This window comes from Dendrobium catenatum, unplaced genomic scaffold, assembly GCF_001605985.2.
Source record: "Dendrobium catenatum unplaced genomic scaffold, ASM160598v2 fragScaff_scaffold_788, whole genome shotgun sequence".
Taxonomy (NCBI): domain Eukaryota; kingdom Viridiplantae; phylum Streptophyta; class Magnoliopsida; order Asparagales; family Orchidaceae; genus Dendrobium; species Dendrobium catenatum.
In genome coordinates this window covers 110,165-134,017 of record NW_021319250.1, presented here as the reverse complement: position 1 = coordinate 134,017, position 23,853 = coordinate 110,165, and the positions used below count along the sequence as shown (strand labels likewise).

General features: G+C 32.3%; 1 protein-coding gene across 1 annotated transcript in view; it reads left to right on the top strand.

Moving 5' to 3' along the window:
* Nucleotides 1–8,576, top strand: part of LOC110114585 (rab3 GTPase-activating protein catalytic subunit) — a gene marked incomplete at its 5' end in the record, with an annotated part of 66,570 nt that extends 57,994 nt beyond the window's left edge. Inside the window, 7 exon segments of the mRNA XM_028696617.1 lie at nucleotides 2,968–3,145; nucleotides 3,243–3,314; nucleotides 3,741–3,780; nucleotides 4,646–4,917; nucleotides 5,577–5,754; nucleotides 6,223–6,434; nucleotides 7,676–8,576. Of these exon segments, the coding sequence (XP_028552450.1) occupies nucleotides 2,968–3,145; nucleotides 3,243–3,314; nucleotides 3,741–3,780; nucleotides 4,646–4,917; nucleotides 5,577–5,754; nucleotides 6,223–6,434; nucleotides 7,676–7,972 (1,249 nt within the window).
* Nucleotides 8,577–23,853: the final 15,277 nt, after the last annotated feature.

Sequence of the window (23,853 nt, the reverse complement as noted above, 5' to 3'; positions counted from 1 at the left end):
CCGAAATAGGAAAAAATAACGAAACAAAATACCTTCCCCATTGGCGAAGAGCAACCCTCGGCGGCGCGCGAGCAGGAAAGAGAGGAAAGGATGCTCGGCGAAGTCCGGTGACCGTCGGCGACGTCAGTCCATAGCGAGTGACGGATGGAGACGGGCGAAACACGCGAGGTGAGAGAAGGGGAGGAAACGAATGAGCGGCCAGAGGGGGTCGGTGTCGAAAAATAGGGCTTTCACCGGCGGACGTTCCGGCGGCGTATCCGACGGAAACAAGATCTGTCGTAACGTGCGACGGAAATATGTCATTGAGTTTAAATAAGCCGGCGGAAATTGCGTCGGTAATGTTCGCCGGTATGTTTCCGCCGCATAGTGCGACGGAATTAGTTCAGAGCTCGTTTTACCGACGCAATTTCCGGCGATTGGGACGACGGAAGATTTCTGTCGTATTATGCGCCGGAAAATACGTCGTAATGTTTCCGTCGCAAGATTCAGGAACATTCCGCCGTTACCTGCGCCGTTCGTACCGGCGCAAAATTTTCCGCCGGAAAATCCGACGGTAATCGCGTGTTTTCCCGTAGTGAAACAATGAAGTAAATATATTGCATGTGTAACAAATATTCCATTTCTATAAATCATGTCATAATGGCTTAACATTTAAAATGATATAAACATGAAATATCAAATCGACATGTAAGAAAAAGATTTCCTACCTCCAAAAACTATGAAATCCTCCTCTTCTCCTCTTTATTTATTCTTCTTCTTGCCACCACCTAAAGAAAAATAACTCAACTTCAACTTCTTGTCAAAATAAAAAATTATGTTTCACTAAATCTTTTATAAGCTTCCTATAATCTTCCTACACCTATCCTTAAGGTAAAATATCATCAACCTCACACAAAAATTTTGATTTTTCATTAATTAATTTCTGATTTAAAATTTGTAGAAATTAGGAAAATATTTTTCTTTCAATTTCCTCAAATTTTCTTCATTAAAGACTTCCCAAATCTCTTAGAAATAATTTGGTTTAACTCTAAGCTTACAATCTTAATTTTTGGAAAAGCCTTAATGTGGAAACCCCAAAATCTCTTAGGGAAATCTTTGGATTTCAAGCTAAATATGCTTCTAAATCTCTCTAAACATCAATCCTAGTACAAAAGAAATTTTCCACCAAACCCTAAATTTTTAACCTATAATTTTCTTCATGAAAATTCATTTTCTTACTCAAGAGTGTGCACACAAACACTATCTAACAATTTTCTATGGAAGCCCCATCAAATATGCCAAAACCTTAATTTGAAACTTAAGTTTTTTTTTTTTCTTTAGAAAACTTCTTGCTTATAACTTAGAAACATGGGCATAAACAAGCTCTAACACTATTCTAAAGAAAACTCCATCAAAAGAAAAACCCTAAAAATTTGGTTCATGAAAATTTAAGGAAAAAGAACAAGGTTTTCAAGTTTAAATCTTACCTTTCTTCTTCCCTTAGCTTTCTCTTCCACTTTCCTACAAAAGCGTGCTGGAAACCGTCGTCGGTCACCAGAAAACGCAAGCACCCGACGCTCCCTCCTCTATGACGCCTGCCCTCCTTCGTACGGCCGAGAGAAACACAAGGGACCGAATTATTTCGGTCTCTAAACGTTGTTTTGGCTTAAGAGGGAGAGGGATATCCAAATGACGCATGTACCCCTCACTAGAATCATTTCCCTTAAGAGCTCTTAGGGGTAAAAATGGAAGATCTAGCAAAAAATTACTTAAATGATCTTCGGCAAATTTTAATTTCAAAACCGTGCGAAATTAGATATAATTTCTTTATATCGTTTAATAAAATTTATTTCGTCAAATTCCGACGACATCGAAATTTCACTTAAGTTCGTCGCGGCGCATTGAAATGCATGCGATGCACTCATATGACGAATTCCGGGTTTTACAATCCTCCTCTCCTAATAAAAATTTTGTCAACGAAATTTAAAAGAGAGAAAAAACAATCACCTTACTCAAAGAGATGAGGATAGCACTTCCTCATTTTTGACTCGTGCGTCCTAGTTGCGTATCTATGAACCACTCAACCTAACTACTACAATAAGCCCTTTACCATTGAATTAGTTGAGCTCGATCTCATGAGCGTATCTTCGCACATTTTTTCACCCAATATGCTTGAGATATCTAAAAGAAGACAACTCATTTTTGCTAATCAGACTTCCTAAATATTATACTTCAAAAACTAGTGATGTTGGTAAATTGGATTCACTAGGAGTCCTTGGATGATGAAACCTTAGGATTTTGATCAGGTTTTACCTCCATCCTTCCAACCATTCCCCATTCAATCAAATTCAAAATTTTATTAACTAAGTTGATGTTTAAAATTGAGCCTAAGTAACCTCTTTAATCGAAGGTGTTCTCCAATGATTAGGAGGGTTAATTCTATGGATTTGCCAACATTGTCCTGAATGTAGATCTAAATAAACATTGGGCTAATAGCAAGAAAAATTTGTTAAAATAAATTCAATATATCTCAAGGAAATTACTCTCAAATTCTCTCTTTTTTTTAGGATCTGGAAGGGGTGCTTTCCTTGAGCGATGATAGTGCAAACTAATTAGAAATTAACAATGACATTCTTTTAGTTTTGTCAGCCACTAGAGATGCATGACCAATTTGGCACTCTTTGTTGGTTCTTGTTGTACACTGCCGGCATGATAGTTCAAAAATAGAAGACTAACCTGTTATTACTTACGGAAGATATGCTAGGAAGTTTTAGAATTAAATACCTTGCTATCAAAAAAAGTTGAAATATTTCCTTTCTCACGCATTAACTTTGCGAACTGGTTTGTGTTTTACCAGTTTAATATGTAACATCTTTTTGAACTTATGATACATTCATCTATGAATGCAACCCTATATGCATTTTGTAAAACGTTCATACCCATTTTATTTTTGAACACGTAAAAGATTATGAACAATGTTTATGCCAGTCCTCAAAGGCTGGTTATTCCGCATGATGCAGAAGAAAGCTTAAATTGCTCTCAACGTCATGGTACCGGATATAGGGATCTACTTGCAACAGATGTTAGGAGAAAGGGTTCTGCAGGTGTTGTTGACTCTATGATGCTATTGCATTCATATCAGAATATGCATTCTCCAATCATCCAGGTTTAGCGGCAACATCTTTTTCATGTTCTTTCTTCGGCTTGTTTATAGCATTTTATTTATCAGCGATTTGAATAGTTCTTATTTGATTCATGTTTAGGATGCACCACCTATGACAGAAGATATGCATGAAGAGAGGCTCCGGGTAGCTGAAGCCTTTGGAAATTTATTAGTAAGTTTTATTTTCTTCCTATTTTGCTTGGCTGGAATTGACATGAGTTCATGCAATTATCTTATGGTCAGACGATTTTACTGTCCAGAGATTTATGGCTTGAAATGGAGTTTCTTTCACAAGAAAATTTGTTATATTAAATAAATTTAACCTCCTGCATTCAGTTATTTTTTTGCTTGTCTTCTAATAAGTTTGGTAAATTGAAAATTCGGGTCAGGTCTTTAGGATTTACCTGAAGTAACAACACATTACATTTGCATTGAAAATGTTCAAATTGGTTTCATATATTCCTAGCATGTAGCTTGACCTTCTGAATATCTTTTTGTTTGCTAATATTTTCATTATTTTTTAAGCTTAGTTTTCCTTTTGATTTTTTCTTTAAATGTAATAGAATGTTTGCTGAAAATTGATTATTCATTCATGTAGAGCTTCTCGGGTCAGCTAGAAAGAGATATATTATCTTCAGGTACAATACATTAGCACCATCTTTGGTTTTAGTTTCCAAGCTTACTATTCATTGATATGTTTTACTTGCTGACTAGGTGAAGATGATAGCTGGTTTGCTAATGCTGTAATAATATAAATGTTTCTTTAATGCTAGTGACAGTTCTTCTCTTATTTTTGTTAGCAATTTGCATCCTTACGGTTATTTTCATTTTGAATATAATAAATTCTAGATGATTGAATTTTTTATTTATTTTGATCAATAATAAATTTTAACATTTTTGATAGTTCTAAGAAATTCCCCTATATATTTTTCATGTTAATTTTTTCCATGGGTTTGCTTTTTTTAGGGGTTTAAAAGACCTATCAACTGTGTTGGTTTCTTATGCCATACCCTTGCTTTGTTATTTTATGGAAAATTCAGACCTTCCAAGGTTGTTATATCATCATTACTTTGGTTCTGTATGCTTGTGATTTTTTAGACATTTCTGATGTATGATTTCGTCTTCCCTTAAACTATTACTAACCTGTAAGGCCTTTGCATCATTGCTTGAACTCATAGAAGCTTCTTTCTCGGTCTTGCGAATAGCCATCACTCACAATAAGCTATACAACTCTATGCATCTAGTAATGTTTTGTATATAATGAGTGTCTATGTCATGCATAGTAGGTTATTCAACAAAATTTTAGCTTTCTACTTGGAAATCAATATTGTTCTCTATGGATCAGTCATGTCAGCCATTAAATTTTCAGTATTCGTTATTTATTAATTATTTTTGGATTTTTACTTGTTTGTACTTTATCCTTCTTTTTCCTTGAATGCTTTTGACGCATTTTTTATATTTATTTTATTATAGCAAATCTTTATTTTTCTTAAAATTTCTTAGATATGTCTGCTTTCAAAGCTGCAAACCCAGATGCTGTCTTTGAAGATTTTATTCGCTGGCATTCACCTAGTGACTGGGAGAGTGATGGGGTTGAGGATAAGTCTATACACGATATAGTCAACTCCCCAAAGCCCAACTGGCCTCCAAAAGGAAGACTCTCTCAACGCATGGCTGAACATGGAAGTTTATGGCGACAGATTTGGAATACTTCACCTGCAATACCTTCTTCAAAACAGAGGCCTCTTTTGGACCCTATCCGTGAAGGGGAGAAGGTATCTTTCATGTTAAATGTTTTGTTACATCAACTTTTTCTTTAAACATATGTCTTCCAGGCTTAAAATCATTAATAAAAAAGTCATGAAAATAAGGTTTAAGCCATAATTTCCGGACTATTAGTTTTGTTTGCTAAGAAATTCAATTGGAAGCTTTAATCTCAATATTTTTCAAATACCAAGTGATGGATGTTAATGTCGTGCCTATTGTCAAATTTCTTTATTATATTTTGGTTCAATATGCTTGACATTTGTCATGATACTGAATAATGTAACTTTCATTCTTGCAAATAAAAAAAAAACAAAATAAAAAACAAAACAAAACAATGAAGTTCTCTTGTATGTATATTTATTTAAAAAAAAAAAAAAGAATGGTAACCTATTTGTTGTTCCTGCACTTTTCCAAATTATTGCTGTTACTTTTTTGTTATAGGATAGGGCAGTAAAGGGTGCTGATGATTTGGGTTGTTTGACTAAATATTATGGATCTGAGAATGAGGTTGGGTAGGAAAGTGTATTATTTAACTAAAAAGAAAAAGTGATGAATCATTCATTTCATTCCATGGGTGTTCATTTGTGTAAATCCATGACTTTACATTCTAGTATGCTCTTAGGAGTTACGTTTTTGCAAGTTATTTTGAATTTTCATCTTTGTGCAGATACTTCATTACCTTGAAACTTTGAAGCCCTATCAGTTACATGAGCAAATGGTTTGCACCTCGTTTAGAGCAGCAGCTGACATTTTGAATCAGACCAAATTTGGTGATTTTAGACTATTGAAAGCAAAAATTGATCAACTCTACTGTACTCTAGCATCTACATTGAAGTCATTGATAGGTATTACGTTGATTTTATATGCTCAAAGAGAATATGATAGAAATTTTATATTATCTTGCTTTAATAGTTTCCATATATGATGTCCATCAACTCTACTAAATCTTGTATTACTAAAAATTGGTTTAGTTGTTCTCATTTCTTCATCTTTATATTTGTTCAATATAAATGTAAATATTTTCAGAGCACTTAGTAGTGTTCTTTTTTTTTTTTTTTTTTTTTTTCTTGAGAAATTATCATTCTACATTAAGGTAGTTAATAAAAAATTACAGTGAACGTGAAAATAATTACCTTTATATCTTTATTTTCTTTTATTCATGACCACAGTGTATCTTTCTTTTTTGCGTTTTTGAACATATCATAATTATAAATGATTGTAATAATGTTATATATCCATTTGATTAAACATTATAAAATCTTTTTCATACAAAAATCTCATTCTGACCTAATAGGATTTTTGCTTTGATACAGCAAATCATGTGCCTGATAGGTTTGAGTTGATTGGCGATTTGAAGCAACTCTGTGTTGTTTTTGATCACATTGAGAAGTTGGTTATTCTGGCTGCTTCAATTCATCGTAAACTTTTTGACGCTCCTCGTCTTTCTCAAGCAGTTTTTCAAGATTACTTTGACTTCTATCTGCCAAAAATGGGAACTGGTTTAGCAAGCTTATGCTATGACAAGGTACATGCAGATGGTTTGTACAATAAGATACTTTAATTATTTGTATAAGCTTTCAAAGAAGCAATAATCTATCTAATAGGACCTTATAAAATGATTTGTATTGTTATCTTTTACTTTTAAGAAAATGTAAAGCTTCACTTCCTAAAGAAATCTGCACAAAAAAATTAAAATGGGGTTCACTTCGCTTAGATGGCCTAATCATACACTTCCAGAGCATTTGTGCTCTCTTTCTCTCTTTTGGGCCACCTAAACAAAGTGGGTCACAATTTAATTGTATGGTTTTGGTAGTGTAGTAGCGCTCTTTAAGAAATCAAGGCATAATAGGATCTGAATAGAAATATGTTTTGTTGGCTAACATATTTTCTGTTAAGGTTTGCTCCAATTATTAATTGAGTTTTTGAAAAATTGGTCTGCTAGCTAAACAAGTATATGTTTGATCCTATCACTGCACTAACCAGGATTTCGATCTCAGGTCAAGTTAGCAATAATATTAGCTTTAATCTGTGCCACTGTTATCTTATTCTTGTGATATTTTTTCATGTTAGCTATGATGTGTCAGAAGATAGCTTAATCGTCAAGATGAACCCATCGTATAAAACTCACGGTTTATGCAGCTATTTGCTATGAGAGCAAAAACCTCAGCAGTAGCCCTTTGGGACCTCTTTTGTTTTTTGTAATTTGGACATGCTAGAGTTATCCTTCGTTTATTCTAGAGATTGCATGATTTTTATCATTTTGTTCTTCTTTTGAAAATGTTCATCTATGCATGTGTAGGTCGGTTTTTGTTTTTAGCTTTGGGCTCTATAGTCTAGTATATTTTTTATTTTTCCCCCAATAATAAACCTTGTTTGTCCACTGGATTTCATGGAAAAACTATTTTTACATGGTATTCGTTTTTAATCGGTAAATTTTACTAACTTTCCAACTGATTCAACAGTCGTCTGCCCATAGCCCCACATAAAGCTCTCGCCTCAATCAGTCAGAAAACTAATGCTTCTTTACTTGAACTTTATGCAGGCCACTTTTGCTTCTAAACTTGCATGTTCATATAATGATGTTTTCTAACTATATTGATACATTTGAAACTAAATTGGACATGTGTGCCATTGATCAATCTTTTGTTCACTTTAAATTTTTTTTTTCTGGAATATATACATTAGTTACTGATTGAAATAAGCAAAATTTTTTATCGACCGTAAAATGAAAACTATGTGCATAATTTTTTTCCTCATCTAATACAGGTTTTTAATGTGAAACAAGTGGTAAAGGTGCATGAGAGAGACGTAGTTGCAAGTTTATTCCCTCCTCCTACCGCAAGTCAGTCATGGAGAAAAGTTCTGAGCATGGGTAATCTATTGTTTGGCCATGAACCGATTTTAAGGGAGATCATTTTCTCAGTCTATGACAATGTCAGTAATGGCCAATATTCAGGCAGTAATCTTGTAGCCTCAATGGGAGACATTGAAACACATCGTATGTATATATGTGGAACTTCCAATGATCTGCGTGTTGCGCTATCAGTGACATCTTGGGATTAACAAGCATATAAAGATATAATTTCACTGATAAAGGGCAAGGTGGTTTCTCTTTGATGGTTGTTCTGCCACTATATTATAGGCAGGCCATAGACCAATGTAATGGTGGTTAGCATATTAGTTATGAAGCCAGAAATAATTCTTAGCTGAAGGATGCTCAAATGGTGATTTACTGTGCTGGATTGCAGAATTCATTCTGACAGTTATCCTAACATCTCTTGAAGTCTTCGTCTCATGATGCTTATACCAATCCGTTCCATTTAGTTCAAAAAGCCTAGAAATAAGTATAGTTTTAAAAGAGATCAAGTCATAAGGCATAACACTGATTGCTTCTACACTGCTTTTACGACGAGTTGAAGCTATTTAGCTATAACCCTGCTGTGGTAAAGCTTGGTAATTTACTTTTAATGGTCATTTAAATTACAATTCTGTGGTTTATTGTATTTTGCTTTATATCATGAACATTGTTTCCTTTTTTTTTTTTTACTTCAAAGTTCCTCAAGGAGATTATTCTTGTAGTTATATATACATGGGATTTGGCTATTCTCTATTTAGCTATAACCTCTTTCTATTAAATGTCATGTTGATTCACGAGTATGTTTCATAAGATGATGTTGTCTTGTTAGAACTAGTTTTGGGAGATCAGCGCATTGGGATTTTAAAACATTGCCTTCTTTTGACGTGTTTTTTTTTTTCTTGAATATTTAAATATATGAATAATAAAAATTATATATTCGTTTTCAATGACTAGATTGATCAAAGCAATTGTTTGGGTTTATTTTGTAGTTTGATTTAAAATTTGTTTGAGATAATTTTTATTATTATTTTATGTTTCATATCATAATTTTGTTTTATTATTATTTTATTATTGCTTTCAATAAAAATTATTCTAGAAAGCTATTTCTTACGGCAACTTAATAAAATATTTTTTTCTAGTAATATTTTACCAATATTTTTATAAAAAAAAAATATAATTGTCTCAAACAAACTCTTTGGGCCTATTTGGAATTGTTGTAGGATTTTATAAAATTAGTCTTAAAGTCGTACATAATGCAATTTCATTATTATAGTTGTAGAAAATATATTTTCACTACAATTTTTTTAAAAAAAATAATAATAAAGCTGTGTGATATTAGTACCCAAATGAAAATTTAGTTTCTATTTAAAACATAAAGCAGGCAGAAACGTGTCCCAAGTAAACAGTTAATTAAAATAGAAATCAAATTGTGGTCGAGCTCTTGAATTTATATTTAAAATTTATATATTAGATTCATATTATTATTTTACATTTATAAATTATTGAGGTTAAATTAAATCATTTATTATAAATAATAAATTAATTAATTAATATTTATAGTACATAAAAAAATAAATGAAGAATATAATTTATTTAATATTATTAATTAAAATAAAGATTATTTCATCATAAAAAGCTTATTTAAAAAATATATTTTAAAATGAGTAGTATATGTTATAAACTTAAAAGTTAAGAAGAAAGACATAGGAGCTTTAGTTTTTTTAGTCCCACATCACTTGGAGAGTTTCTCTTGGTCAGGCTTTTACTTTATATTGACTTTTGAGCTTGGAAGAAGTAGTACATCATGTGAAAAGATGAATCTTCATGAAATGCTTGTTTGGAATTTTATAATTTAAAATTAAGCATCTTAAATATGAAATTAAATTACAAATATTTTTTAATATTACAAATAAGTTATTTCAAATTTAAATTTTAAAAAAAAATGCAAAAATTGAACCGGCCGGTTCAAGAGAACCGTGACCGTCCCGGTTCACCGGTTGAACCGGCGGTTTTTGACAAAACCCAGCCGGTTTGATGTTAAGGCGGTTCTTAGATTTAACATGAACTAGACTTCAGACTGGTTTATGTTTGAACCAGTCGGATCGGCCGGTCCGGTTCAATTTTTAAAACATTGGTTACAATACAATTACTTAGAATTGCAAGAAAATAAAGAAAATTTTTAAACACTAAAAAAAACAACAATCTCACCCCTTTAAAAAGGAGAAAAAGAACAAAAATAAACAACCTATCCTACAAAAGGAACAGGAAAGATCAACACAATAATAGCACAATATCCAACTATAAAGACATAAAAAGCTCCCAAACATCCACTTCAAACAGTAGATGCATGAACTAGAAGAACCTCCAAGCCATTAAAGCTTCAATGATCAAGTATCAGTCAAGCCAAACAATCGAAAACAATCAAAGGTAACTCCAGCCTCCAAACCAGTCACATCTTGAATTATCCAAAGGGAAAGAAAAAACCTCCAAGTAACTCTTCAAATCAGCCATAACTCGGTTCACCCAATTAGCAAACAAAGCCTCCTGCATAGAAAAAATCATCCAACAAAAACAGAGGCAAAGAAAAAGTTGAAAAGCCCCTAAAACAAGGGCTCGGCTAAAGGGTAAACCTTCATCAAATTCTTAGAACTCGAAAAATCTTTGATTGCTATACCCAACCTTCTAGAATAATATGGTTGCCAATCCAACCATCCAAAGTAAGAAAAAATTAGAAGGTGCCCAAACATCATTGTTCAAAAAATCCAAAACTAGCCACATTATATAATAATATGTTGAATTTTTAGGAAATAAGCCTAATTGAAAATTTTAGCTTGAACTGCAAACCGGATAAGTTTACAAATAAAATCTTGACTGCTAAAATTGTTTTGTTAGAACTAGTTTTGGGAGATCAGCGCATTGGGATTTTAAAGCATTGCCTTCTTTTGACGTGTTTTTTTTTTTTTTTTTCCTTGAATATTTAAATGTATGAATAATAAAAATATATATATTCATTATTGAATGGCTAGATTGATTAAAATAATTGTTTGGCTTTATTTTTTATTTTGATTTAGAATTTGTTTGAGATAATTTTTTTATTGTTTTATTATCATTTTCTTGTTGCTCTTAAAAAAATATTCTAAAAAGTTGTTTTTACATAAGCTTAAAAAAATATTTGTTTCTCATAATATTTAAAAAAAAAATTATTAAAAAATATATAATTGCCTAAAATAGACCCTTAGGGTCTATTAGAAATTGCTTTAACATTTTAAGAAGTTAGTTGTAAAGTTGTAATAAAGAAAATAACTTCATTATTATAATTGCAGAAAATATTTTTTCACTACAAAAATTTTTAAAAAATAATAAGAAAGTTACATGAAAGTAGTACTCAAATGAAATTGTAATTGCTATTTAAAAAATAAAGTAGCTAGAAATGTGTTCCAAAAAAACCCTTAATTAAAATAGCAATCAAATTGTGATCGAGCTTGATTGTTGGATGTAAGTTTTTTTTTTTTAGAAAAATAGGGGTAATTATGCCCAATTTTATTAAAAAAAACAAAAGGTTACAAGAAATTACAAATGAATTGTAAGAAAAAAACTTACAAATGAATACAAGAACAATCCTAAGATACGAAATATTCAATAAATGAGAAACAACAAAGGAAGAAGAAATGCAGAGTTTCAAAGGAACCTGCAGAAACTAAAACACAAAATAAAACTCGATGAAGAAGACTCAATCAACCAAAGCAGCAAACTGCCAACAAAATGGAGAACTAGTTGTCGAAACAGTCAAAACAATCCTCCAAAACCAAAAATTGCAACTAAACCCAGAAGCCAAAAAACTCGAACCAACCAACATAACCAAAACCTGCAAAAAAAAAATCATCAATACTAAAAATTCCCCAACCAGCAAAACACCAGACCCCCAAACACCAACTAGAAACCCCAAAGACAACCAACAGCTAACCCTAGAAGCAACCAAGACACTCTCGCCCAAAAACTAACACAGCCAACATAAACCACAGCCCCCCGAAAACCAAACAACAACACCAACAATAACAATTAGCCAACACAAGAACCAATAGCTGCCAAACCAACAAAACTAGAACAACTAAATCACCTCACAAGACTCAAAAATGGGGGGAAAAACCTTCTTAAAAACAAAAACAAAAAATCTATCCTTGGTTGCATAAATTGACCCTCCAAAGTTAAAAACTATTGTCAATATAAAACCTTCCAAGAAGAGACTGAAAGCCCCAAACATCGTAGTCCAAACACCCCCAAACACACTATCTAAGTAAAAAACCTTTAATGTTGTGAAATGAATTCCAAGTAGAAATTTTTGCTAGTAAAGCCTTTTTTTTAAGAACAGTCCACAAAATTAACGCTAGAAAAATAATTCTGAATTCCTTTCTTTCCAAATGAAATATATAGAGCAAGAGATAAAAATAAAAAAATAAAATTTTCACATTAGAATCTAAATGAAGAGTATAGATATAATCCAGTAACTGCACCGAATTAGGCCGCAACATGACAAATTTAGTATCCGACAAAAAGTTTGAAATATGACTGAAATAAAAATCACGTTCAAAAAATAAATGATTATGACTTTCTTTACCATTTAAACAAATGATACAAGTAGTAGAAGTTTCAGATTTCTCTGAGCAAGTATATCAGATATTTTAAGATTGTTCAAAATAGCCATCGAAACATAGTAAGAGAATCTCAAAGCATAACTTTTATGCCAAATGAAATGACACTTCACTTTAATGAAGTTATCATAAAAAGCCTTATGAAACATTTTGAAAGAACACAACATAACACCATTCCAAGAAATATCATATGCTTGCTTATCAGAAATAGCAAAAGAGGACACAATTGAATTGATATCTGGAGACTAAGCAATCTCATGTATAGAATTCCCCAAACACCAAGGATCCCAAAAAAGAAAAAGATAACTATTAAAGAAAATATTGAAAACAATTTTACTCTTAATGTCTCTAGCAATAGTTGTGATATTTTTCCAAAAAATAGAAACTGGTTCAGGCCAAGGCTTCCAAAAAGAGAGATACTTGAACTTAATCTAAATATCCAAAGGGCCAAAGTTATTAATGATTTTCTAAATAAGAGAACAACTGTAGGGAAATTGTAAAGCTTCCGGGTCAAAATATCAAGACCCCCATGCAATAATATGCATCTTTCTACTAGAAGAAACTCCATTAAAAAGAAAATTAGAACAAACCTTTCTAATAAACTTAAAACAAATTTTAGGAAGAGAAGTACCCTTAATCCAATAGGAGATAACATTTATAATAGTAAAATTAAGAAATTGAACCCTGTTAGCAAACGAAAGCAATTTAGCTTTCCAACCTGCTAAAAGAAAAGTAATACGACTCACCAATGGCTGAATATCATAATTTTTAAGCCTTTTACCAGATAGAGGCAAGCCCAAATACTTTAAAGGGGAAAAGAAACACTAATGCCAAGAATATGACTAATATCATCCTCGAATTGACAATATTTATAAAGAATAAGAGAAATTTTAGTTGAATTAATGAACAAAGAAGTAGTAGAGAAATGAACCAAAATATCATTGAGCTTTCTAGCATTCTCAATTGTGCCTTTACCAAATATGAGAAGACCATCTGCATATAATAAATGAGAAAGAGAATCATCACCTACCATTATCCTCTCAAAATTAGCACTAGCAAAATTATCATCCAGAAGATTGGGGAGAGCATCAATAACAGTACAAAAAGATACGGAGAAAGAGAGTAACCTTGTCGAATAGCCGAAGAAAAAACTAAAAAACCCATGTAGAGAATCATTAAGAATAATGGAAAAATAAACATCTTCAATGCATCCTTTAATCCAGGAAATAAAAATAGGAGGAAACCCCTTTTGCACCATTCTTGCAATTAAAAAATCTATGGAAATCATATCAAAAGCCTTATGTATATCTAAGTTTGCACAAAAAAATTTATCACTAGAAGAAGAATTGAAATTTCTAAGAAGTTTAGAGGCAAGAATGATATTATTCGTAGAAATTCTATTTTTAATAAACTCATCTTGACTTCTATGAAGAATAAAAGGCATAACTCCTTGCATCATGCTAGCCAAAATCTTATAAAAATATTGCATAAATAAATAGGCATGTAATCTAGAACACTAGAAGCATTATTCTTCTTGGGAATAAGAGAAATAATAGAAGTTTTAGCAGTCCTTGGCATAAAACAAGTATTATAGTAGTAAAGAATAGCTTTACAAAGAAATGTCCAACAATATCCCAAGTATTCTTAAAAAACTAAAATGCAAAGTCATCAGGACCCGGAGTAGATGAATTAGGACTATTAAAAATAACATTTTTAATCTCTTCAACCGAAATAGGAAGAACCAGAGAAGATCTAAAGTAGTTAGGAATTACATTTCTAGCAGGAATATTGAAAGAAGAGGCTAAAGCTAGAGTATGAGAATTAAAAACATACTTGAAATGATTCTCAAAGACGTCAGCAATGCATTTAGAGTCCGAGATAGCCCCTTAAGTAAAAGAAATACTATGAATCTTATTAGAATTTTGCTTGCATATGATTTTAGAGTAAAGAAAACCTAAATCATCTTCTCCACAAGACATCCATTTCAATTTAGCTCTTTGGATAATCTAAGAAGGCCAATTAGACAATTGATCTTTAAGAAGAGAATTAATATTTAATAGAGCTGAATTAAGCTCATAATTTTGAGGATCCTTCTGAATTTGGCAACAAAAAACATTTTGATGGTCCTTAAGAGAATCAATAGAAAATGAGAGATGCTTAGAAGAGGCCCAAACTTGCTTCTTGATTAATCCTTTCAGCATACGTAATTTAACATAAAGGTTATTAACAGGATTACCCACCATAGGCTTAGCAAACACCTCAATAAGCAAATCCCAAAATTCTACTTTCTTGCACTAATAATTCTTGAAAATAAATCTATTACTAGAAGCAATCCTATTATTATTGTTGTAAATAATAAGAGAAGAGTGATCATAGCAAATCATATTATCAACAATATAATAAGAAGAAGGAAAAATATTCATCCAAAAATTATTAACAAACACCATATCCAAGTTAATATGAATATGATTATCTTTCTGCTGATTGAACCAAGTAAAAAAATGACCAATAGAAGAAACGTTCAATAAGACCATAATTAAAGATATAGCTATTAAATTCCCACAATTTGCTACAAGAAAGAGGGTTGCCATCCGATTTTTCATTAGCAATTCTACAACAATTGAAATCACCAAGAAAAATCCAAGGCGGAGAGATATTAGAGAAAACATTAAGAATATCATTCCAAAGATTAACTCTATCATCAGCCTAAATGGAAGCATAAATAACAGTAATAAAAAATTCAGTAGATCCAAACTTAATAATACCATAATAAGCTAACTAGTAATAAGGGTAGAATTAAAAAAAATACACAAATCATTCCATTTTAGCCATATCCTTCCAATAGAGGAAAAATGAAAATTATGGCAATATTCCTCATTTTGAAAACTCGTGCTTAGCAACAAACCAAAGATTCACAACAAGATCAATCTTAACTTTAGCTTTAAGAATGCAACAAAAATCAACATTAAACTTCTTAACATGATCATTGCATACCTTACCTTTATCTAAACAATTAAAGCCCCTCACATTCTAGGAAATTAAATTTGGAAAATTCATTAATGCTTTATATTCAAAGAAGATGCTTTCATGGTAATTTTAGATCTAGTAGATTTACTAGCAACAATAGGGATTTTTAAACCAGAATGATCGATATCAGACAAAGCAGAAGAAGAAATTTCTTGATTAGTTATCACATCACTAGCACTAGCATCACCTTCCTTAAAACCTGGATGTTCCCCATCCAACAAATCCAATACCTGAAACTTATTAAAAGAATTAGAATTGTGAACATAAGTTTTCTAATTCAAGTGAGAATTAGAAACAACAAAAGCATTATTTAAAATGAGATTAAAAGCCATCTCTCCTGAAAGAGAATTTAAATTAAAAACAACCACTTTAGAACTCGAAGAGGGGGCAGCCACAATCTTAGTAGAAACATCTCTCAAAATATTGGTATCAAGAAACACATTATCTTAAGATTCATTAGCAACTTGAGACAAATGAGAAATTCATGAAGAGGGTATACTAATAGAAGTTAAAAGAGGATTCAGATTTTGATTCTGAGTATCCACCGGATTAGAAAAAATCTGTTGAGTAGGATTAATAGAAAAGAAAGTTCTTACATAACATGAAGCCTCCTTCCTAACCTTTCTTCTTATGCTTCTTCCCCTAATCGGTTCTAGTTTTTTAATGTTAACCTGCAGCTTAGTAGGGCATAACAAAGAGGGATGAACAATGGAACCACACCATTGGTAGGGTGTAGGCTTCCAATCATATATAACTTTTAACAAAAAAATATTACCAGCAATCGAGATCTTTACTTCATTAAGAAGGCAAGAATCTTTTGAAACTAAAACACAAACCTGAGCAAAAGTAAGCTGAGCTTGCTCAGCAGTTAAAGAATCCACAGCAATAGGAATTCCAATCAAACTTGCAATTTTATAAATGCCCTCAGGCATCCAACATATAAAAGGAAGATCAAGAAATTTGATCTAATGATGGAACTTTAGAATATTGGGAAGGTGTAACCATCGACGTTCATGTTTATACATGTTGGAATGCGCATGTACATGTGTGTGAGGACTTTGCGTGATGGCCTATATGCCTACAATTGTAGATATGAAGGCATTTTATTTGATGGTCATGGCTCAGAGCCATCCATTTAACTCTTTTATTTGTTGATTGGGGTTTTTTCTATTGATATTCACTTTCTGACTTCTAATATTTGCCCTCCATTGGCCCTATGCCCAAGCAAGTTGCTTAGGCTAACCTTTACTTAGGGTTGTGATTGCTTCATTATTTTTAGATTAGGAGAGGGAGTAATTTGATCTATATATAATAACAACAACAATAACAACATCAAACCTTTATCCCATTACATGGGGTCGGCTATATGAATCCTTCTTCTCCATTCTATTATGTTAAGAATCATTTTTTTTATTTAAATCTAACAAAAAAATGCAATTTTTAATATTTTATAACAAAGTTTTTCTTAGGTCTACATCTATCTTTCCTAACATAAATCAAATCTAATACATCAACTCTCATAATCAAGTAAAACAAACAAACAAACTCTCCTAATCAGGTTATCAGAAGGTTGATATTTTCGTGTCAAAACCATTTAAGGCGACTCTCTCAAATCTTATGAGGCTACTCCAACCTTTTCACGTATATACTCGTTTCACATAAGAGTGAAGTCACGCATCCACTTGAGCATCCTCATTTTTGCAACACTTAACTTGATTTTATGTTTCTCTTTTTATGGCCAAAATTCTATGTCATAAAGCATTACAGGTCTCACCCTTATAAAATTTTCCCTTTGAGGGGTACATCTCTATCACACAATAGGCCCAATGCATTTCTTCACTTCAACCATGCAACTTCAATTTTACTAACATCCCCATCTATATTATCACCATTTTGGACAATAAACCTGAGATATCTAAAATGTGTACTCTTATTAACAACTTGATCACCTAAAGTCAATATTCTCCACTAGATCTATTAGTATTAATACTAAATTTTATTTTTTAGTTTTACACCTACTCAAACTAAAATCTTTAGACTCTAAGGTTGAACTCCATAATTCAAGTCTTCTTAAGCTCTCACTCTAATCTTATCAACAAGAAGAACTAATCTCATTTCCAAAACACATACACGTGCAAGGTTGTGAAAATCGAGCTGGATAACAAATCGAATGAATGAGAGGTTCATGGTTTGACCGATTTAAAGGATCAAATCGGATGATGTAATAAATAATAATATTATTCAAAATTAATAAAATTAACATAATATAATATAAATATATGAGCATTTAATAATATTTATAAAATTTTAAAAATATATAATAAAATTTAATAAATATAAAATTATTTGAGAATAATAAATTTCAGTATTTATAATTAAATATATTTATAATAATAATATAAATTTATCCAATTTTTTCTTAGCCGAACTCGCCCAACTAAGCCAAAATTCACATTCTAAATTATTCATGCAACTTTTTTAGTCTCAAATCATAGGAGTTTAAGGTAGTTCTCTTAAACCCTTTATATAGTATAAAGTACACTCTCTTTACTAAACACATTAAGTGAGATATTTGAAATAACATGCATATATTATGATGTTTAATTAATCATCATATTCAATAAAAATATTTAAAAAAGTTAAAAAAAAGTTTCATTAAAAAAAAATTGTTTAAAATTTAATTAAAAATAATAATTTATTTTTATAAAATTGGCTGGTTCTTTCCAACTCAGACCGGGTTATTGGTTCTATCGATTTGATTCAAAGCCGATTTTGTAAGCATGATCAGATGAGCCACCTAACTCGTCCATGGTTGAACCGGCCGGTCCAATCGGGTTTTCAAAACATTGTACACGAGGGTACATCCTCTAACAAAATGTCTAATAAGAACATCCAAGACTAAACAAAAAAGACATGGGCTTAAAGCTTATCCTTGATGTAATCCAACTGAAATAGGAAAATACATGGTTGAACAACCTTGTGTTTGAACACAAGTAATAACTCTTGCATACATAGCCTTAATAACCGGAATATAAGCATTATCAACTTCTTTCTTTTATAGAACTCTTCATAGCACTTCTCTAGGAACTTTATCATATGCTTTCTCTAAGTCAATAAATATCATATGTTGATCCTCCTGCAATTTGATATATCCATTGTAAACAAAAATAAAAAATATTAAGGCATAATTGTAGATGAGGGTTAAAATATTACCCTTAAAAATTATAAATATATCTCAATTGTGTTATCTTGAGTGCCCTAGATCGCCTCCCTAAAAGTATTGACGGGTTATTGTGCCACTACCTTCCAATTGCTCCATCTGGATCTTTAGGATGATCATCTGAGTGTTCTTATTCAATTTCATAACCTTCCTATGCTGCCTTCTCCCCTAGGAGGTAGGTTTCATTTACCTTCCAATATCATTTCTTCCATTGCCCAAAAGTCAAGCTGCAATCTATCAATTCTTGGAGAATGATCTCTTCAGTAGTCGCCCAAACCTTCTAATGTTACTCTTTTTTTTCATAAATTGCATTGCTTTTACCTAATAAAAATCTATATAAAAATACATCAATGAGATAAAATTCTAATTTTAGAAGAAATTCCTTGAGTATAATCTTAAATGCTAAGTATGAAATAAATTTTTAAAATATAGTTCAAAGTTTTAATGAACTAGAATAATATTGTATCAGTTGAAGTTTTATTTTCTTCATTGATCATAATTTTCAATATGCATAGTTTATGTTTCAAAAATAAAAATTTTAGTTTTTTTATTGTTTTAGCAATTTTCAAGCTTCCATAGATACATTGTACATTGTTATTATTTAACCCTTTTTCTCCTTTCCAAAATGAAAAGGAAACTAGTCTCTGGTGATAGCAAGTTGTCGTCTTTTATGTTGTTCTTCTTCAATTGGAAATAGCATCTCTTAGTAAGGATCTGCCGCCTACCATGATATATATGTATATCATAAAGGGATTGATTAGATTGAGGGATTTTGGGTCTAAATGCGTATTTCAAATTTCTAGATATAAGTGTTTAATTTGATAAATAAATTTAAAGTAACATTATGAAGAGTTTAGAACTAATCATTTAGATGATTTTTGAAATTTTTCAAAATCGATTAATTTGATTGATTTTTGAAAATATTGCAAGCAAAGTTATTATCACCAAGTGTCGGTCGTTGTTATCACCAGCAGTTGTCTGCTACTGTCAGCCATCATTAATAGCCACAAACCAGCAACACCACCATAAATCACTTAGGTACACCATCATTGCCACTCATTTTATTAAATTTTACTTTATTTCAAAGCAAACATAAAGGAATAATCTATTTTTTTTGTTTTACACTCGGCCAAATAGCACGTTAATATTTTAAATACACTAGATATGTCACTAAAATTTGCATGAATCTTGAGGCATATCCAAGTTGAAAACTTCTGAAATTAAATTTGGGATCACTAAAACTCTTATTTCAACGAACTTATAGTCAAATTGAACATCTCAAGAAGGCAAACCCAATGACACCAAAATTGGTCTGATCTGAGTTCAAATGAGTCCAAACCAAGGGACCAAAAGCATATTTGGATGGTTCGAAGTATTAATTGGATGACCAAATGATCTCCATATATGGCATGCTTATAATCAAATCGAGCAGCTAGATGAGAAGAATACAACGAGCCTAAGATCACTTAAGTTTAACATCATTAAGTTGCTTAAAAGATTTAAAATGTTCCATGATCAAGGGAATCAGTATGGGTCATCAAATGGAGCACTCTGAACCTACCATTGATTTTCAGCATATTTACAAGCATGCCACTCACAAAAAAATTATAAATAGACCCTTACTCCCTACATGAAGGGTTCCTTTGGATAGAGATTGGATAGAGCTTTGAGGCCTCAAGGATCTTAGAGCTCTGCCTATACACCACCAAAAGAAAGCTTCTACCAACCACCATCAGACAATTGCCCTGCCGCTGACCCCCACTAATCGTAGTCAAACCACCGTTGGCTGCCAACCATCACTAAAACACCTCCCCTCCGTCGGACTTCTGCTTGATCATAATCGGACCACCGCCAGCATCTGACCACTGCCGGACCAATGCCCGACCTTTAACCTCTACTAGACCTTCTCCTAGTAGTTTCTACCATACTTCTGACCAAGGTTATTATAAACTCTCGAGTACCCATAATTATAATTTAATTGCCTCCAAGTTAATGGACGGGTCAACGTCTGTAACTCACTCAAATATAGTGGAATATTTTCACCTGAGTGAGGCCCCATCATTTTTCCCTTTTTATTATTCACATAAAAATTTCTAGCATTTTAATGCTCTCACTCTCTTTCCAACTATCTAATTGTATGTTGGATAATTTTACATCACTTAGACAAAAAAAATCACTCGTTATTCCGCCGTGAATATCCCAGCCCGCAACAGTTTGACATCATCTGTGGGAATCAATCCCACCCTTTTAAGCACAACTGAAACCCCTTTAATACCCAACTGGCGTAACAATCACAACAATGGAGCCTCCTACTTAAACTCATATCAATCTATGAATCAGGGATGCCAGACATCAACCTCTATTTTCCTTGATAGGCAAAATCCTATTAGGGAAGAGACATCAAGATTCTCCATAAAAGATTGCATCCAAAAAATGGAGGAATCTCATAATGAAATTATTCAACTTCTGTAGGGGAATGGGCAACCAATGATAGCATAATAATAAGATCTACCACTGGTCGGGGATGTTCAACCTGTGCATATTAATGTAGAACCCCCTTAGTCAATGGTTACCCCCATATCACAATAAAACATCAACCTCATTAACACAACTAGCTCTACCCATCCATCTAGCACTGGTCGGCAAACTCGCATTCCTTTGGTCTTCATCGAGGACTTGGTCTAACCTCACATTGCTGAAATCTCGCATGTTATTTAATGTGATAAACTATAATGATTAATCTAAGACGAGTTCCCTTTAAGAGGTGGTTGGTAATCTATTCATCATCAAAACTTTCAGGAGTCATCGCCCCTAACTAAAGCCATCCTTAAACACCCCATTCTTACAGGCTTCTAATTGATATAAACTTTTACAATGGGTTGTTATACCCTTACAAGCATATTGATCACTATAGAACTATTATGCATATCCAATAAGCCTTGGATCATTTCCAAGTATTTTCAATTACCCTCAAAGGGAATGTTCGCACATGGTTCTAGTCACTTTTGGCCAGAACTATTCCCACATTTGCTAAGTTGCCCAGACTATTTGTCGAACAATTTATTACCAATCAAAGAATTGGTAAAGATTGTTCCCACCTCTCAGAGATTTGCTAGAATGAAGGAGCATCACTCAAAGAATACTTCCAAATGTTCTCCACCTAGGCTTCGTAAATTTTAGGGGTAGATCCCAAGTTACTAAGATGAGTTTTTCTTAGAGGGCTCCATCTTGATCCCTTTTACTCGACACTCATACAGGACGTAGTTCATTCATATGCTAACCTAATTTATCATGTGGAGGCATATGTCTCGATAGATGCTCACCGGAAGTAATTTGAGAAACCCGCTTGAAAGCGTAAAAATGTAGATAGGACAAATAGTTCATTGTTACAATAGAAGAAGAAAATAGATAATAACTTGCCCCATTGACCTTCACATTCACGACATGAGCCTCGACTAGAGAAGGATTATACACCTCTCAGCACATCACCAGCGAATATCGTAATGTCTATTTGAGATGAAGAAAATATTAAGTTGTTAAATCCATTAAAATCAAACACATAAAATCATGTGCAATATTGTCACTTCTATTATAGTTGTTGACACACAACTGAATCTTACAAATAACTCAAGGAGAAAATCAGGAGGTGGGTCTAACAAGATTATCTTTGTTGGTTCACATAAACTCTATTTAGTCATAAGGGCACTCCCCTACTAGGGGATAACCAATGAAAAAATAATCACAAAATAACCGCTAAATGGTTGGCAAGATCAAAACCATCACTAAGGTCCCATTATTATCCAACAAAGTCTTACTAGTGGTGAACAAGGGGGTAGCACAAAAAAGTCTTATGATGACCACTCTATTTGATGATAACAAACATTATTATGTCTTATACTACTTCTACTATTTCTATGATATTGTATTTTGTTCTGTGTGTACTAATGTTTTAGGAACTCAATCCACAGTTCACTTCAATTCTCATCAGCTCAAGATTGAGTAGACTAGGATGTCAGTCTATTATTTACTCTATAATTTTTCCTTTCTTGAGTCATATTTTTTATTTGGGTAGATAACTTTTCTAAGTAACCTTGCACACATACAAGGGGAGATATAAATTTTTTATCATAGAGTTTGTTTTTTAAGTAATTCGTAATGCACGATTCCACTTTGTACTATATGATACGTGTATCATACTATACGCTTTAATCTCATACTGTATGATCTATTCTGTTCTATTAAACCCTAATTTCCAATGTGAAGGAAGTTATTAATTATGTATTGATCGTACATTACGATCTGGTTCGTACTGTATGCCATAATTAATATCTTTCTTAATTAATCTCATGATATCAAACAATCAAATTATGGATAATTATTATGATTGATCGTATTATAAGAACTTGTTCATACCTCACAACATGTATATTAAATTGGTCAAACTCAAAGCATACCAAACAAAATCCATAATTTTTATACTAAACGTACCGTATGATATCTATAGTGCTGGACAATCAACCGTGTATGAAGTTGTCCATCCCAAGGATCATCCCAAACGAACAGAAGGATTTTATGCATATCGTACGATATGATTGAGGATCATATTATATGATTTATTATAAAATTTGAATAATTTTTCTAAACAATCTTGCTGGGCAATTCTGAATTAAATTGATTGTATCGTACGATACTCTTATCATATTGTACGAATAGAAGATAGATGGCTAGAAAATTAGGGTTTTTTTAAACCCTCTATTTAAGGATCTCTAACACTCTTATTACACATCTTTGGCTACTTAGTCCTCTTGAGAAGGAGCTTTAGGGAGAGAAGAAGGAGAGCTAAGTGAGAAAAGAGAGGACGATTTTGTGAGGGAGAATTTGTGAGGGGATTTATAAGGCTGCTCCAAGCAAGAATCTTTCCTAGTACCTACAAGCGTCTACCTGGAATCTTTGTGACTTTGGAGAAAAAGTTCTTCAGCAAAGATCGTGGTTCTCTGACCATCACCTAGGTGAAAATAGATTTGTAGTTCTATGACCATCACTAGAGGGTGAAAATATAATTAAGGTTCTCTGCCTATAAAAGAGTCATGGTTCTCTACTGTAATAGGGAGGTGAAATATCATTTGTACAAGCTTCTCCGCCTTATTATGGGAGCAAAAGGAGTGTCACTTCTGCTTAGTGCAATACTTGG